This window comes from Leuresthes tenuis, unplaced genomic scaffold (genome assembly GCF_036924035.1).
Source record: "Leuresthes tenuis unplaced genomic scaffold, fLeuTen1.0.hap1 SCAF_9, whole genome shotgun sequence".
Classification (NCBI taxonomy): Eukaryota; Metazoa; Chordata; class Actinopteri; order Atheriniformes; family Atherinopsidae; genus Leuresthes; species Leuresthes tenuis.
The window spans coordinates 705,001-719,547 of record NW_027325363.1 but is presented as its reverse complement, the minus strand read 5'-3'; the positions used below and the strand labels follow the sequence as shown (position 1 = coordinate 719,547).

General features: G+C 47.8%; 1 protein-coding gene across 1 annotated transcript in view; it reads left to right on the top strand.

The window, feature by feature from the left end:
• The first annotated feature begins 6,273 nt into the window (after nucleotides 1-6,273).
• The window catches only part of arrb1 (arrestin, beta 1), a 33,936-nt gene continuing 25,662 nt past the window's right edge, over nucleotides 6,274-14,547 (top strand). The window contains exon 1 of the mRNA XM_072391838.1: nucleotides 6,274-6,472. Coding sequence (XP_072247939.1) covers nucleotides 6,453-6,472 — 20 coding nt within the window. The 5' untranslated portion in view covers nucleotides 6,274-6,452. The remainder of the gene's footprint in view (nucleotides 6,473-14,547) is intronic.

Genomic DNA, 14,547 nt, shown 5'->3' with positions numbered 1-14,547 from the left:
CAGTGTGAACGCCACCACACTTTAAAGCTGATCAAAGTGTTCACAGTGACAGTTTGATGATGGCGTTCCTTTAAAAACAGGCGCTTCCTGGTATTTATTTGGTCCAAACTCTCCGTTTTCCATTTAGCTGTTTCAGATCTGATGCTTCTTTTCTTTGAGCTCGTCGATCTTCAAAAGAAAAGGAAAACCCAACCAACACGTTAAAGCTAAGGCTGGAGGCAGGACCAAGTGATTATGCTGCTGCTGCTGCTGCTTCTTCTTCTTCTGCTGCTTCTGCTGCTGCTTCTTCTTCTGCTGCTGCTGCTTCTTCTTCTTCTGCTGCTGCTGCTTCTTCTTCTGCTGCTACTGCTGCTGCTGCTGCTGCTTCTTCTTCTGCTGCTGCTTCTTCTTCTGCTGCTGCTGCTGCTGCTGCTGCTGCTGCTGCTTCTTCTTCTTCTGCTGCTGCTGCTGCTTCTTCTGCTGCTGCTGCTGCTGCTGCTGCTTCTTCTTCTGCTGCTTCTTCTGCTGCTGCTGCTTCTGCTGCTGCTGCTTCTTCTTCTGCTGCTTCTTCTTCTGCTGCTGCTACTTCTTCTGCTGCTGCTTCTTCTTCTGCTGCTACTGCTGCTGCTTCTTCTTCTTCTGCTGCTGCTGCTGCTTCTTCTTCTGCTGCTGCTACTGCTGCTGCTGCTGCTGCTGCTTCTTCTTCTTCTGCTGCTGCTGCTGCTTCTTCTGCTGCTTCTTCTTCTGCTGCTGCTTCTGCTGCTGCTGCTTCTGCTGCTGCTGCTTCTTCTTCTGCTGCTTCTTCTTCTGCTGCTTCTTCTTCTGCTGCTGCTTCTTCTTCTGCTGCTTCTTCTTCTGCTGCTACTGCTGCTGCTGCTTCTTCTTCTGCTGTTGCTTCTTCTGCTGCTGCTGCTGCTGCTTCTTCTTCTGCTGCTGCTGCTGCTGCTTCTTCTTCTGCTGCTGCTGCTACTTAAATAAGTCATTCAAATTAATGAAAGTTAAGCTATAGTTTATGTAACAGAAAACCTATTATTACTATTACTTGGGACTAGAATCAATCTGTTTAATGCGCATCACAAGTAGACGATCAAATCAAAATGATTAAACACATTAAAGTAAAATAAAAACAATAATAGATGCATCATAAAGCCATAAATAATGCTGTATGAATGTGTTGGGGAGGTTAAATCATCTTCAACAATTAGAATAATTAATCTTGACAGAACAGACGTGTCTTCAGTCTATATTTACCTCATATCTGGCAAGATGCCGGTCAGTCACAGAGTTTATTATTTGTCGGCTCAGACCAGAAACAGTCGGTGAGTAACATTATTTTAACAACATTCAGTTGTTTTTACTGCCCCTGATGTTCAGACTCTCATTTAAAACACACAAAAAAACAGCTAAAAAGTGAGTTGATGAAACCTTTTATCTGTTTTTAAAGTTTCCTGTCGCCTTTTCCTAATCTTCTAAAAACTGTGATGGAAGCCCAGCTGGTGCTGCTTTCCAGAATGTTACCAATAGCTGAAGTGCAGCACAGGAACGGATCAGACCAGGGCTTGATGTGAACGCCAGGGGCCTCATGTACAAAGGGTGCTTACGCTCAAAAAAGTGGAAGTTGGAAGACTTTATAAATGGTGTAATAAGGAGAGAGCGTGTGTTCAGAGACTGAGAGGATTTGCATGATGACAACTGGCTCATCAGCCGTTTTGAGGGCAATCCTCCTGGAACTGAAACAGCGAGGAGCCGTGCGCTGCTCGTGCACAGGTGACGTGCTCGCTGGGGTTTAAGCAACCGGGGCATTCAGAGGGAACTGCCAACCGATTGGGACTGTGCCAGTCGACCCTGAGCCGAGCCGAGTGGGAGAATTATCTGCATCTCAGCAGGTGTATCAAATTCCCACAATGCAGTTCAACAGGCCAACATTGAAGCGCAATTTGAAGCGAGAGCCGGTTTTCTTAATGTAATCAGAGCTATCGACTGCACACACAGAGTGCTATAAAAGCCCATCACATGAGGAATTTGTATATCAACAAGAAACATTTTCATTCCATCAATGTACAGATTGTATGTGATGTGCAAATGCTTTGTTGGGGGGGAGCTGGTTCAACGCATGATTCATACATTCAGTAACAGAACTGTTGGGAACAGACTACAACCTGGCACTGTGCGCGGTGGGTGGCTTCTTGGTGAGTAACCCCCCCCCTCCAGTTTCTATCCCATCTTCACAGCATCATAGTTGGTGGTTAAAGTTAGTAACTTGCTGTTTTTTACTGGTTAAACAACAACTAAAGATCTTTCTAACAAGCCCCTGATCGTCTCTGTGTGCAAATGTTAATAACTCTGTGCCTAAAGTGTGAAATGTCTGAATCAGCCTCACCTTTTCCCCGGCGCACTTCTGCTCTGGTTACTGTATGAACATGTTTGTTGTGAGTTACACAAATACAGGTATTTACCTTTAATCAGAGTCACCTACACTCCCACACCCACCACCTGAGAGAGCAGTGTCACCCATCGTTGGGCCGACTCACTGTTCAAACACGGTGGGCCCCTCTTCTCCTGGCCCCCCACCTGTTTTGGCCACACTTCGGCGGTGGGCAGCCAGTCTCCGCTTCACCTTAATATCAGACCACTTCTTCTTCACCTCTGCTTGTGTCTCAGACCCACAGCATTAAAGCCCCCCCCCCCCCCCCCCCCCCACACACACACACACACACACACACACACTCCTCTTACGTTTGCTGCTTGTATCGTAGGACAGCTGCCAAAGAACACATTTTTGTGGGCCTCCACATCAGAAAGTAGCACCTCCATCTAGATTTCCGTTAAGTTCTTAAGTTTTTCCCGTCTTACTCATTCTTTTTGCTTTATTTTCTGATCGTGCAAAGAGAGGAGTCTCCGACATGTGCGCTCAATTCCACGTTGATTGGGATGTACAAAATAAATGTGCTTGGATTCACGCATTGATACACCCGGGTATTTTGGTACATTGGAGGGCATTTCGGTTTGAGCGTCCGCCATGTTTCAGTAGGAAAGCCACACAAGTCTTTGTACATGAGGCCCCAGATGTCTTCAGAGTTTTAAGGTTGTTGAGAATCAAAGCAAAGCAGCTGTGGAACACATTAGTTCAACGACAGCAGCTGGATGTCAGACTGACTGCAGCTGTAACTGCAGAACTCATCCTGTCGTGCTCGGAGGCGTTTTTCCTCATGACAGACTGTTGAAGAAATGTCATCGAGGTTTAAAAATATGAGGTGATGATGAGGACGAGGACAGGCTTCGGCCCTTCAGGCTGTTTGACACAGAGGTCATTAATGATGAAACAGGAAGCAGCTGCTGCCTCCGAGCAGACCCACAGCTGCACAGTGAAACCACTGATCAGGATCAGCAGTTTTGATCAAATTGATTATTTACTTTGAGTTTCTCTTCTCTTTCAGCCTCAGACTTGTTTCAACTCGTGCTGCTGCAAAGACAAAAATCCCAAAAGTGGGTTTCATTTTTTGAAAATGTCATAAAATGCTTGATCCACCTGGATGAAGTTAATTTAGCTTTTTTAATGTTTCTCATGATGCACACAGCTGCTCTTGATTCTGTCAGAGGAGGTCGGGCTCCTCCTAGAATTAGAACAAGCAGAGGTCCTCATACTGAGCCTTGTGGTGCACCTCAGGAGTGAAGCAGAACATGCTCTGGTTCTGCTTTAAAGGATCCGATGAAGGGCACAGAAACTGACTCCTCTTCTTCGTCATTTTGAGCTTCATCTCCACCTGCAGAGCTTACAAACACTTTAACTAATAAGATGTTACAAAACAACCTTTGTGTGGTCCTGAGTATTTATTTTTCATGTTTATGTCATGATTTACTGACCAGGAGTAAAGGAACTGACCAGAGAACCAACAGGAACTGACAAGAGAACCAACAGGAACTGACAAGAGAACCAACAGGAACTGACCAGAGAACCAACAGGAAGTGACAAGAGAACCAATAGGAACTGACAAGAGAACCAACAGGAACTGACCAGAGAACCAACAGGAAGTGACAAGAGAACCAATAGGAACTGACAAGAGAACCAACAGGAAGTGACAAGAGAACCAATAGGAAGTGACAAGAGAACCAACAGGAACTGACCAGAGAACCAATAGGAACTGACAAGAGAACCAACAGGAAGTGACAAGAGAACCAATAGGAAGTGACAAGAGAACCAACAGGAAGTGACAAGAGAACCAATAGGAACTGACAAGAGAACCAACAGGAACTGACCAGAGAACCAATAGGAAGTGACAAGAGAACCAATAGGAACTGACCAGAGAACCAACAGGAAGTGACAAGAGAACCAATAGGAAGTGACAAGAGAACCAACAGGAACTGACCAGAGAACCAACAGGAAGTGACAAGAGAACCAACAGGAACTTACCAGAGAACCAACAGGAAGTGACAAGAGAACCAACAGGAACTGACCAGAGAACCAACAGGAACTGACCAGAGAACCAACAGGAAGTGACAAGAGAACCAACAGGAAGTGACCAGAGAACCAACAGGAAGTGACCAGAGAACCAACAGGAAGTGACAAGAGAACCAAAAGGAACTGACCAGAGAACCAATAGGAACTGACCAGAGAACCAACAGGAACTGACCAGAGAACCAATAGGAACTGACCAGAGAACCAACAGGAACTGACCAGAGAACCAATAGGAACTGACCAGAGAACCAACAGGAACTGACCAGAGAACCAACAGGAAGTGACCAGAGAACCAACAGGAAGTGACCAGAGAACCAACAGGAAGTGACAAGAGAACCAACAGGAACTGACCAGAGAAGCAATAGGAACTGACAAGAGAACCAACAGGAACTGACCAGAGAACCAACAGGAACTGACCAGAGAACCAACAGGAACTGACCAGAGAACCAACAGGAACTGACCAGAGAACCAATAGGAACTGACAAGAGAACCAACAGGAACTGACCAGAGAACCAACAGGAACTGACCAGAGAACCAACAGGAACTGACCAGAGAACCAACAGGAACTGACCAGAGAACCAACAGGAACTGACCAGAGAACCAACAGGAACTGACCAGAGAACCAATAGGAACTGACCAGAGAACCAACAGGAAGTGACCAGAGAACCAACAGGAAGTGACCAGAGAACCAACAGGAAGTGACAAGAGAACCAACAGGAACTGACCAGAGAACCAACAGGAAGTGACAAGAGAACCAACAGGAACTGACCAGAGAAGCAATAGGAACTGACAAGAGAACCAATAGGAACTGACAAGAGAACCAACAGGAACTGACCAGAGAACCAACAGGAACTGACCAGAGAACCAACAGGAACTGACCAGAGAACCAACAGGAACTGACCAGAGAACCAATAGGAACTGACAAGAGAACCAACAGGAACTGACCAGAGAACCAACAGGAACTGACCAGAGAACCAACAGGAACTGACCAGAGAACCAACAGGAACTGACCAGAGAACCAACAGGAACTGACCAGAGAACCAACAGGAACTGACCAGAGAACCAATAGGAACTGACCAGAGAACCAACAGGAACTGACCAGAGAACCAATAGGAACTGACCAGAGAACCAACAGGAACTGACCAGAGAACCAACAGGAACTGACCAGAGAACCAACAGGAAGTGACCAGAGAACCAACAGGAACTGACCAGAGAACCAATAGGAACTGACAAGAGAACCAACAGGAACTGACCAGAGAACCAACAGGAACTGACCAGAGAACCAACAGGAAGTGACCAGAGAACCAACAGGAACTGACCAGAGAACCAACAGGAACTGACCAGAGAACCAATAGGAACTGACCAGAGAGCCAACAGGAAGTGACAACAACACCTGACAGGTGACCTGGACAGCTCTGTTTCTGGTGAATCTAACACTGTGAACTGAAAAGTAAAACAGATTATCAGGAAAAACAAAGACACCAAAAGACAGAAAACCAACACACAGAAACATGGAGCTGGATTTCATAAAGTCCTGACCTGAAAATAACCTGAGGCACAGACTGAAGGCTGTTTCAGTTCAGTTTGGGGTTAAACACTCAGTTTCTTTATGGAGTCTGACAGGTGAGGGCATTAAATTCAGTAAAATGTGTTTCATTCCAGAAGAAGCTGTGAACGGACGTTTTTCTTCTCTCCTGGTTTGAACAGATTTGGTAGTTTCAGTGGAGGGCAGCGAGATGTGAAAGACAGAAATACAGCGTGGCCTCTGGGCTGTTTGAACACATCTTACTGCTAATGAGGGGGAGGAAGGAGAGGAGGAGCAGCAGCCTTCACTCGGTCGCAGCTCAGAAGGAGGTTATTCCTCCCGCTGAGCACAATCTGACGGCATGACGACGGCTTCCTGAGACACACACATCCTCCCCTCAGTTTCCACGGTGACGGCATCCCCCCATCCTCCTCCTCTTCTTCCTCCTCCATCTCTCCGTCCGGCTGCTGTCGGCTCATCGGCTTCGTCAGGATGGGAGATAAAGGAACGAGGTAAGCTTTGATGTGTGTGTGTGTGAGGAAACACCCTGAGCTGCTCGGTGTGTTCACGGCGCTCTGCTGGTTCTGCTGGTTCTGCTGGTTCTGCTGGTTCTGCTGGTTCTGTGGAGCTGTTTTTGTCTGTGTTGCACCATTACATAACGTTGTGTCAGAACCTGTGTGACGTCTGTGTGTGGGGGGGGGGGTCACATGTAATCAGATTACTGTTAGACACGAGGAGACTGTTGAATAAAACCAGAAGACTTTGTTAAAAGCGTCGGATCTTTAGGTTCTGACTCCAAATGTGTTTGTTGTGGCCGTAAAGTGAAGCTGCAGCTGATCCATCATTAAATCAGACTGAAAACAAACCAGGATTCACATTTTATATCAGGAATATCCTTCTCATTTTCACCAGTTATTTGTTTCAGTCAAACCTGAACATAAACCCAGAATCTGAGGCAGAAACAGAGTTTTTCTCAGTTCTCAGCAGCTTTAAAGTGAATCTCTGGTCTGAGCTCCTTTATTCTCCAACACAGCCTGAACCCTCTGAGACCAGCTTTCTGTCATTTCTTTAAGGAGTCTTCAGGAATAGTTCTCCAGGCTTCTTGAAGGACATCCCAAAGCTCTTCTTTGGATGTGGGCTGCCTTTTGTTCCGTTCTCTGTCAGATGATCCCACACTGCTTCAATAATGTTGAGGTCCGGGCTCTGGGGAGGATTCATCCCTCCATAAGACCTGTTGCCACTGATTTTCAGTCCACTTCTTGTGTCATTTGGCACAGCTCAGCCTTTTCTCCCTGTTTCCCTTCCTTAAGAATGGCTTCTTGACAGCCACCCTTCCATGGAGACCATTTCTGATGAGGCTTGGGCCAACAGTAGATGGATCAGCTGAAGGTCCAGATGCATCTCTCAGGTCCTGTCAGGTCACAGCTGGATTTTTTCCTCTTTCTTAAGGACATCACTTTCAGATCCTGTTCATCTGCTGTAGATAGTTTTTTAGGCCTGACACTTCTTCTTTTGTCCTCCACTTGTCCAGTTTCCTCAAATGTTTTAAGGACACACTGCACACCATGCTGAGATATGCCAAGTTTTCAGCTAATAGCTCTTTGGGAATCACCTTGTTGCTGCAGAAATCCTATTTTCTGTCTGTCAAACTGTGTTTTCTTTGCTGTTTTTCATAGATGCAGCTAAAGAAATGGGAACAAATGATGTGTCTTTGTAACAAAGTGCCTAAAGATCCAGTTTAAAATGGCTTCTTTGCTAAGTTGTCTGTTCTGTGTCGACACAACACTGGTTCATCCCTTGAGTTAGGAGCCTTTTTTCTGCCTGAATGGGTCAAAGGTCAGAGTTCAGTGGCTGAACAAAGAAAAAACACTGAAAATGCTCAGGAACAAGGACTGAAGATGAGGGAAAAAGCAGAAAATGTGCAAAGAAAAACTGTGAAAGAGCTTCAGAAAGCTGCAGAACTGCTGATCAGGACTCTGGGTCAGGACTCTGGGTCGGGGCTGTCGATGTACCTGCGTTAACATCCATTGCTGTCGGTCATCTCGATCTCATGGGTTAAAGTTTGAAAGTTAAAAAACGTCCTGACCTGGAAACAGTTTCATTCCATCATAAAAGAATAAATCAAAGCTTTGTTCAAAATTGTTTCATTTATGACTGAATCTGCTGATTTTTCCTCAAACAAAGAGAGAAAATCCAAACAAACGGGCAGTTTTACATGATTTCAGAGCTGATTTATTCTTACAGTCCTGGTTTGTTGCATGTTGGCCTGATGGAGGCATCGTGGTAAAAGTCAGTGGTGAACAGTCCGGTTTTCTCCCCGTTTCAGATCAGTGGCTCTGTGGATTTATCCCAGCTTCATGCTGTGGGTGTTGCCTCTTCTGTGGGTGTTGCCTCTTCTGTGGGTGTTGCTCCTTCTGTGGGTGTTGCCTCTTCTGTGGGTGTTGCCTCTTCTGTGGGTGTTGCCTCTTCTGTGGGTGTTGCTTCTTCTGTGGGTGTTGCTTCTTCTGTGGGTGTTGCTCCTTCTGTGGGTGTTGCCTCTTCTGTGGGTGTTGCTCCTTCTGTGGGTGTTGCCTCTTCTGTGGGTGTTGCCTCTTCTGTGGGTGTTGCCTCTTCTGTGGGTGTTGCTTCTTCTGTGGGTGTTGCTCCTTCTGTGGGTGTTGCTCCTTCTGTGGGTGTTGCTTCTTCTGTGGGTGTTGCTCCTTCTGTGGGTGTTGCTCCTTCTGTGGGTGTTGCTCCTTCTGTGGGTGTTGCTCCTTCTGTGGGTGTTGCTTCTTCTGTGGGTGTTGCCTCTTCTGTGGGTGTTGCTCCTTCTGTGGGTGTTGCTTCTTCTGTGGGTGTTGCTCCTTCTGTGGGTGTTGCTCCTTCTGTGGGTGTTGCCTCTTCTGTGGGTGTTGCCTCTTCTGTGGGTGTTGCTCCTTCTGTGGGTGTTGCTCCTTCTGTGGGTGTTGCTCCTTCTGTGGGTGTTGCCTCTTCTGTGGGTGTTGCCTCTTCTGTGGGTGTTGCTCCTTCTGTGGGTGTTGCTCCTTCTGTGGGTGTTGCTTCTTCTGTGGGTGTTGCCTCTTCTGTGGGTGTTGCCTCTTCTGTGGGTGTTGCTCCTTCTGTGGGTGTTGCCTCTTCTGTGGGTGTTGCTCCTTCTGTGGGTGTTGCCCCTTCTGTGGGTGTTGCTCCTTCTGTGGGTGTTGCTCCTTCTGTGGGTGTTGCTTCTTCTGTGGGTGTTGCTTCTTCTGTGGGTGTTGCCTCTTCTGTGGGTGTTGCCCCTTCTGTGGGTGTTGCTCCTTCTGTGGGTGTTGCTCCTTCTGTGGGTGTTGCTCCTTCTGTGGGTGTTGCTCCTTCTGTGGGTGTTGCTTCTTCTGTGGGTGTTGCTCCTTCTGTGGGTGTTGCTCCTTCTGTGGGTGTTGCCTCTTCTGTGGGTGTTGCCTCTTCTGTGGGTGTTGCCTCTTCTGTGGGTGTTGCTTCTTCTGTGGGTGTTGCCTCTTCTGTGGGTGTTGCCTCTTCTGTGGGTGTTGCTTCTTCTGTGGGTGTTGCTCCTTCTGTGGGTGTTGCTCCTTCTGTGGGTGTTGCCTCTTCTGTGGGTGTTGCCTCTTCTGTGGGTGTTGCTTCTTCTGTGGGTGTTGCTCCTTCTGTGGGTGTTGCTCCTTCTGTGGGTGTTGCTTCTTCTGTGGGTGTTGCCTCTTCTGTGGGTGTTGCCTCTTCTGTGGGTGTTGCTCCTTCTGTGGGTGTTGCCTCTTCTGTGGGTGTTGCTTCTTCTGTGGGTGTTGCTCCTTCTGTGGGTGTTGCCTCTTCTGTGGGTGTTGCCTCTTCTGTGGGTGTTGCTCCTTCTGTGGGTGTTGCTCCTTCTGTGGGTGTTGCTCCTTCTGTGGGTGTTGCTTCTTCTGTGGGTGTTGCTCCTTCTGTGGGTGTTGCTCCTTCTGTGGGTGTTGCTCCTTCTGTGGGTGTTGCTCCTTCTGTGGGTGTTGCTCCTTCTGTGGGTGTTGCCTCTTCTGTGGGTGTTGCCCCTTCTGTGGGTGTTGCTTCTTCTGTGGGTGTTGCTTCTTCTGTGGGTGTTGCCTCTTCTGTGGGTGTTGCTCCTTCTGTGGGTGTTGCTCCTTCTGTGGGTGTTGCTCCTTCTGTGGGTGTATTTCGGTTGGTTCTTCAGGTTTGGGCTGAACACCTTTTAATGTTCTGGATCTTGCTGCTAAAGCTTCGGGTGGAAATGGGTTCAGTTTGTTTTTCTTAGTTTCCTGTTTTGTTTGGAAAGTTTCCAGCTTCCTGTTTTCCATCCTGTGTGTGAACAAAGTGCAGAACTGACAGAACTCCTGCTTTTATGGAGCTGAGGATCAGTGAATCAGAGCATTGATCAGTTAATCAGAGCATTGATCAGTTAATCAGAGCATTGATCAGTTAATCAGAGCATTGATCAGTTAATCAGAGCATTGATCAGTTAATCAGAGCATCGATCAGTTAATCAGAGCATTGATCAGTTAATCAGAGCATTGATCAGTTAATCAGAGCATTGATCAGTTAATCAGAGCATTGATCAGTTAATCAGAGCATCGATCAGTTAATCAGAGCATTGATCAGTTAATCAGAGCTTTGATCAGCAGCTCCTGGCTGCTTCTTACCCTCTTAGTTCCTGAGGAAGCAGGAAGGGTTCACTTAGTTTCTCACACCCTGCTGCTGTGTTCAGTGTCAGTTTTATCCAGTAAATAATGACTCTGGGTGTTTTTTCTTATGTCCTGATGCGTTAAACCTTTGAACTGTATTTCCTGCATGAATTGTCTTAAACCTTTTGGGTCGGAGCCGCTGAGGCCCGGTACCATCATCTAACCGGACTGGAGTCACATGGTCAGGCTTTGGGTGCAGGAACAGTTCAGATGATGCTGTTTGTGTCTGAAAACTGTGAAGAATGGAAACATTTGGACTCCGGTGTTGTTGCTCCTCTGTGAACATCCAGAACCGGTTCAGGTGACTCCAGAAGCAGAACTTTTAGAGGCCTCTGCAGCTCTGCCCCTGACAGAAAGCAGACTGCAGTCTTCCTCTCAGCTGCACCTGCAGGCTGGAACAGGGCTTCATTCATCCAAGCCCTGCTCTGAGGCAGGTTCCTGCAGCTCAGAAACAATCTGAGCTGCAGGAACGGTTCTGCTTCTGCTCTACCGGGATGTTGTTGTGTGTCTGAGTGTGTTTTCAGCCTCAATGATCTGACTGCGTGCTGTCAGGAGAATATTAATGAGTTCAGAGGGTTCAGTGCGACATACAGAGCAGCTCAGAGCTGCACACGAACGCCATTAAAGCTGCTGCGTTAATGCAAAGCTGTCGGTTTGTTCTGAGCCGGATCCGCTCGGCTCCTCTTCACCAGAACAAACTGAAAGCTGCTCCGCCTGAACCACCAGGAGCAGAAAAGCTGCTGCTCCTTGGTTCTGTCGGCAGAATTAAACTGTTTCTCAGATGTTTGCTGGCTTCTTCCTGTGAATATCTGTTAAAAGCTACAGCTGCTGATGTAAAACAAGCCAAAGTTTTCCATCCTCACAGTCCTGAGGCCAAAGGCAGTTTGACTTTCTGCTTCGTGTGAATCATCACAGCTGAGAGCAGGACTGAGTCTTCACACTTCACCGGACTCAGATCTGGGCTGAAACCTGACGCTGGAGAGGGAGGTTATATTCCCTGCATACTGTAGCGTATCTACAGAGCAGCGGGGGTGCAGGACGCAGCTTCCTCACCTCTCCAACCGCTTCATGTGGAGCCATGATGATGATGTCACCATGAGATCAAAGCAGGTTACAGAATGCAAATGGAAAAAAGCCACAAAGGAAATGTCTTTGAATTCAATACAACATAAAAAACTGCCTTGCTCATAGGTTTGGGGTAACGGGATCTCTGCAGCAGCTGTGATGTCATATTCCACCTCTAAAGCTTGATCTGATGGAGAAAACCATGAACAAAATCAGAGAGAATCAGAGAAAAAGTCTAAAGTTTGGGAGCATTTCAAAGAAAAGAGAAAATGCTGAACAGTGTGTCCACTGTAAAGCCAGTTAGCTTAGCACGATAGCACAGCCTCAATGCTGCAGCATCTCAGCAGGAAGCAGCCGGTTCACTCATCGGGTCCACTGAGCGGAACACATAAGGGAACATTTCACGTTAGCATTTCAGTGGAAACCAGATCTTTACCTCGATAGAGGGGGTCCGGGGAGTTCGACCATCCAGTTGTGTTTTGTGGACTTGGAGAAGGTTTAAGACCATGTCCCTCGAGGGGTTCTGCGGGAGCATGTGGTACCATAGTGGCTTTTCCAGGCTAATCAGTCCCTGTGTGACCAAAGTAAGAACCATCTCTGCATTCTGGGTCCAAAGCGGTTCTGGTTCACGGAGCGTGTTGGACTCCATCAGGGCTGCCCCTCGTCTCCGGTCCTGTTTGTGGTTTTCATGGACAGGATCTGGAGGTGTAGTCGGGGGGGGGGGGGGGGGTTCACAGCTCATCCGGGTCGGGATGAGTCTCTGCCTCAGCTGGAGCAGTTTCAGCATCTCTGGTTCTGGTTCTCAGTGATGGTGAGTTGGATCAGAGATGGACAGACGGATCGGGGCTTCGTCAGCAGTAATGAGGGCGCTGCTCCGGTCCGTTTGGTGAAGCTGAGCCGGAAGGAGAAGCTTTCAGGTTCCTGCTCCATCTTTGTTCCAACCCTCACCTGAGCTCACAGATCTGGGTTCTGACCCAAAGAATGAAGTGGATACAAGCGGCTCCTTCAGAGGGGGGCGGGGCTCAGCCTGAGAGATAGGGGGAGGAGCTCCACCATCTGGGGGGAGGAGCTCTACCATCCAGAGGGAGGAGCTCCACCATCCGGGGGGAGGAGCTCCAACATCCGGGGGGAGGAGCTCCACCATCTGGGGGGAGGAGCTCTACCATCCAGAGGGAGGAGCTCCACCATCCGGGGGGAGGAGCTCCAACATCCGGGGGGAGGAGCTCCACCATCCGGGGGGAGGAGCTCCACCATCCGGGGGGAGGAGCTCTACCATCCAGAGGGAGGAGCTCCACCATCCAGAGGGAGGAGCTCCAACATCCGGGGGGAGGAGCTCCAACATCCGGGGGGAGGAGCTCCACCATCCGGGGGGAGGAGCTCTACCATCAGGGTAGGGGCTGTGGAGGGATGGATGGGTTTCCCTCCTGGACCTGCTGGTTCTGTGGCCCGGCCTCAGATAAGAGGAAGATGATGGACGGACATGAGTTCCTCTTCTTGACATTTTCCAACAAGGTGACAGAAACTGTTCATGAAGTGACTGCAGAAGCTGTAGTTTTAGCCTCTGGCCGGCTCATATCAGCTCTGTGACAGTGAGCAATGAGCTGATTGGTTCTGAAGGTATTTGTAAGTGTTGGACGCTTCTGATGAAAACGGTTCCAGTTTGTTAATAAATGTCAGAGCGCAGCTCAGACTTTATCTCCTGGTATTGGCTCTTTATGTCTCACACAGAGCTCCTGGATTCGGCTCGTCGTTAAAAGCTTCGGTGTGATTAATGCTGCGCTCTGATCCAGCAAGGCTTAAAGTAATTAGTGAGATTTAAATCTAAGTCTGTCAGACAGCCAGTGAGGCAGCAGCAGGTTGAACTGATGAGCCGCCGTCAGCACGATGGCGGGGAGTTCTGACTGAGGTCAACAAAGACTGCAGCAGGTTCTCTGAGTGTTGGTCAGAGTTTAAACGAAGGTTTAACCTCCTGAAACAGTTTAACCTCCTGAAACAGCCACAGTTTAACCTCCTGAAACAGCCGCAGTTTAACCTCCTGAAACAGCCGCAGTTTAACCTCCTGAAACAGCCGCAGTTTAACCTCCTGAAACAGTTTAACCTCCTGAAACAGTTTAACCTCCTGAAACAGCCGCAGTTTAACCTCCTGAAACAGTTTAACCTCCTGAAACAGTTTAACCTCCTGAAACAGTCACAGTTTAACCTCCTGAAACAGCCACAGTTTAACCTCCTGAAACAGTTTAACCTCCTGAAACAGTTTAACCTCCTGAAACAGCTGCAGTTTAACCTCCTGAAACAGCCACAGTTTAACCTCCTGAAACAGTTTAACCTCCTGAAACAGTTTAACCTCCTGAAACAGTTTAACCTCCTGAAACAGTCACAGTTTAACCTCCTGAAACAGCCACAGTTTAACCTCCTGAAACAGTTTAACCTCCTGAAACAGTTTAACCTCCTGAAACAGCTGCAGTTTAACCTCCTGAAACAGCCACAGTTTAACCTCCTGAAACAGTTTAACCTCCTGAAACAGTCACAGTTTAACCTCCTGAAACAGCCACAGTTTAACCTCCTGAAACAGTTTAACCTCCTGAAACAGTTTAACCTCCTGAAACAGCTGCAGTTTAACCTCCTGAAACAGCCACAGTTTAACCTCCTGAAACAGTTTAACCTCCTGAAACAGTTTAACCTCCTGAAACAGTTTAACCTCCTGAAACAGTTTAACCTCCTGAAACAGTTTAACCTCCTGAAACAGTTTAACCTCCTGAAACAGATTAACCTCCTGAAACAGTTTAACCTCCTGAAACAGTTTAACCTCCTGAAACAGTTTAACCTCCTGAAACAGCCACAGTTTAACCTCCTGAAACAGCCGCAGTTTAACCTCCTGA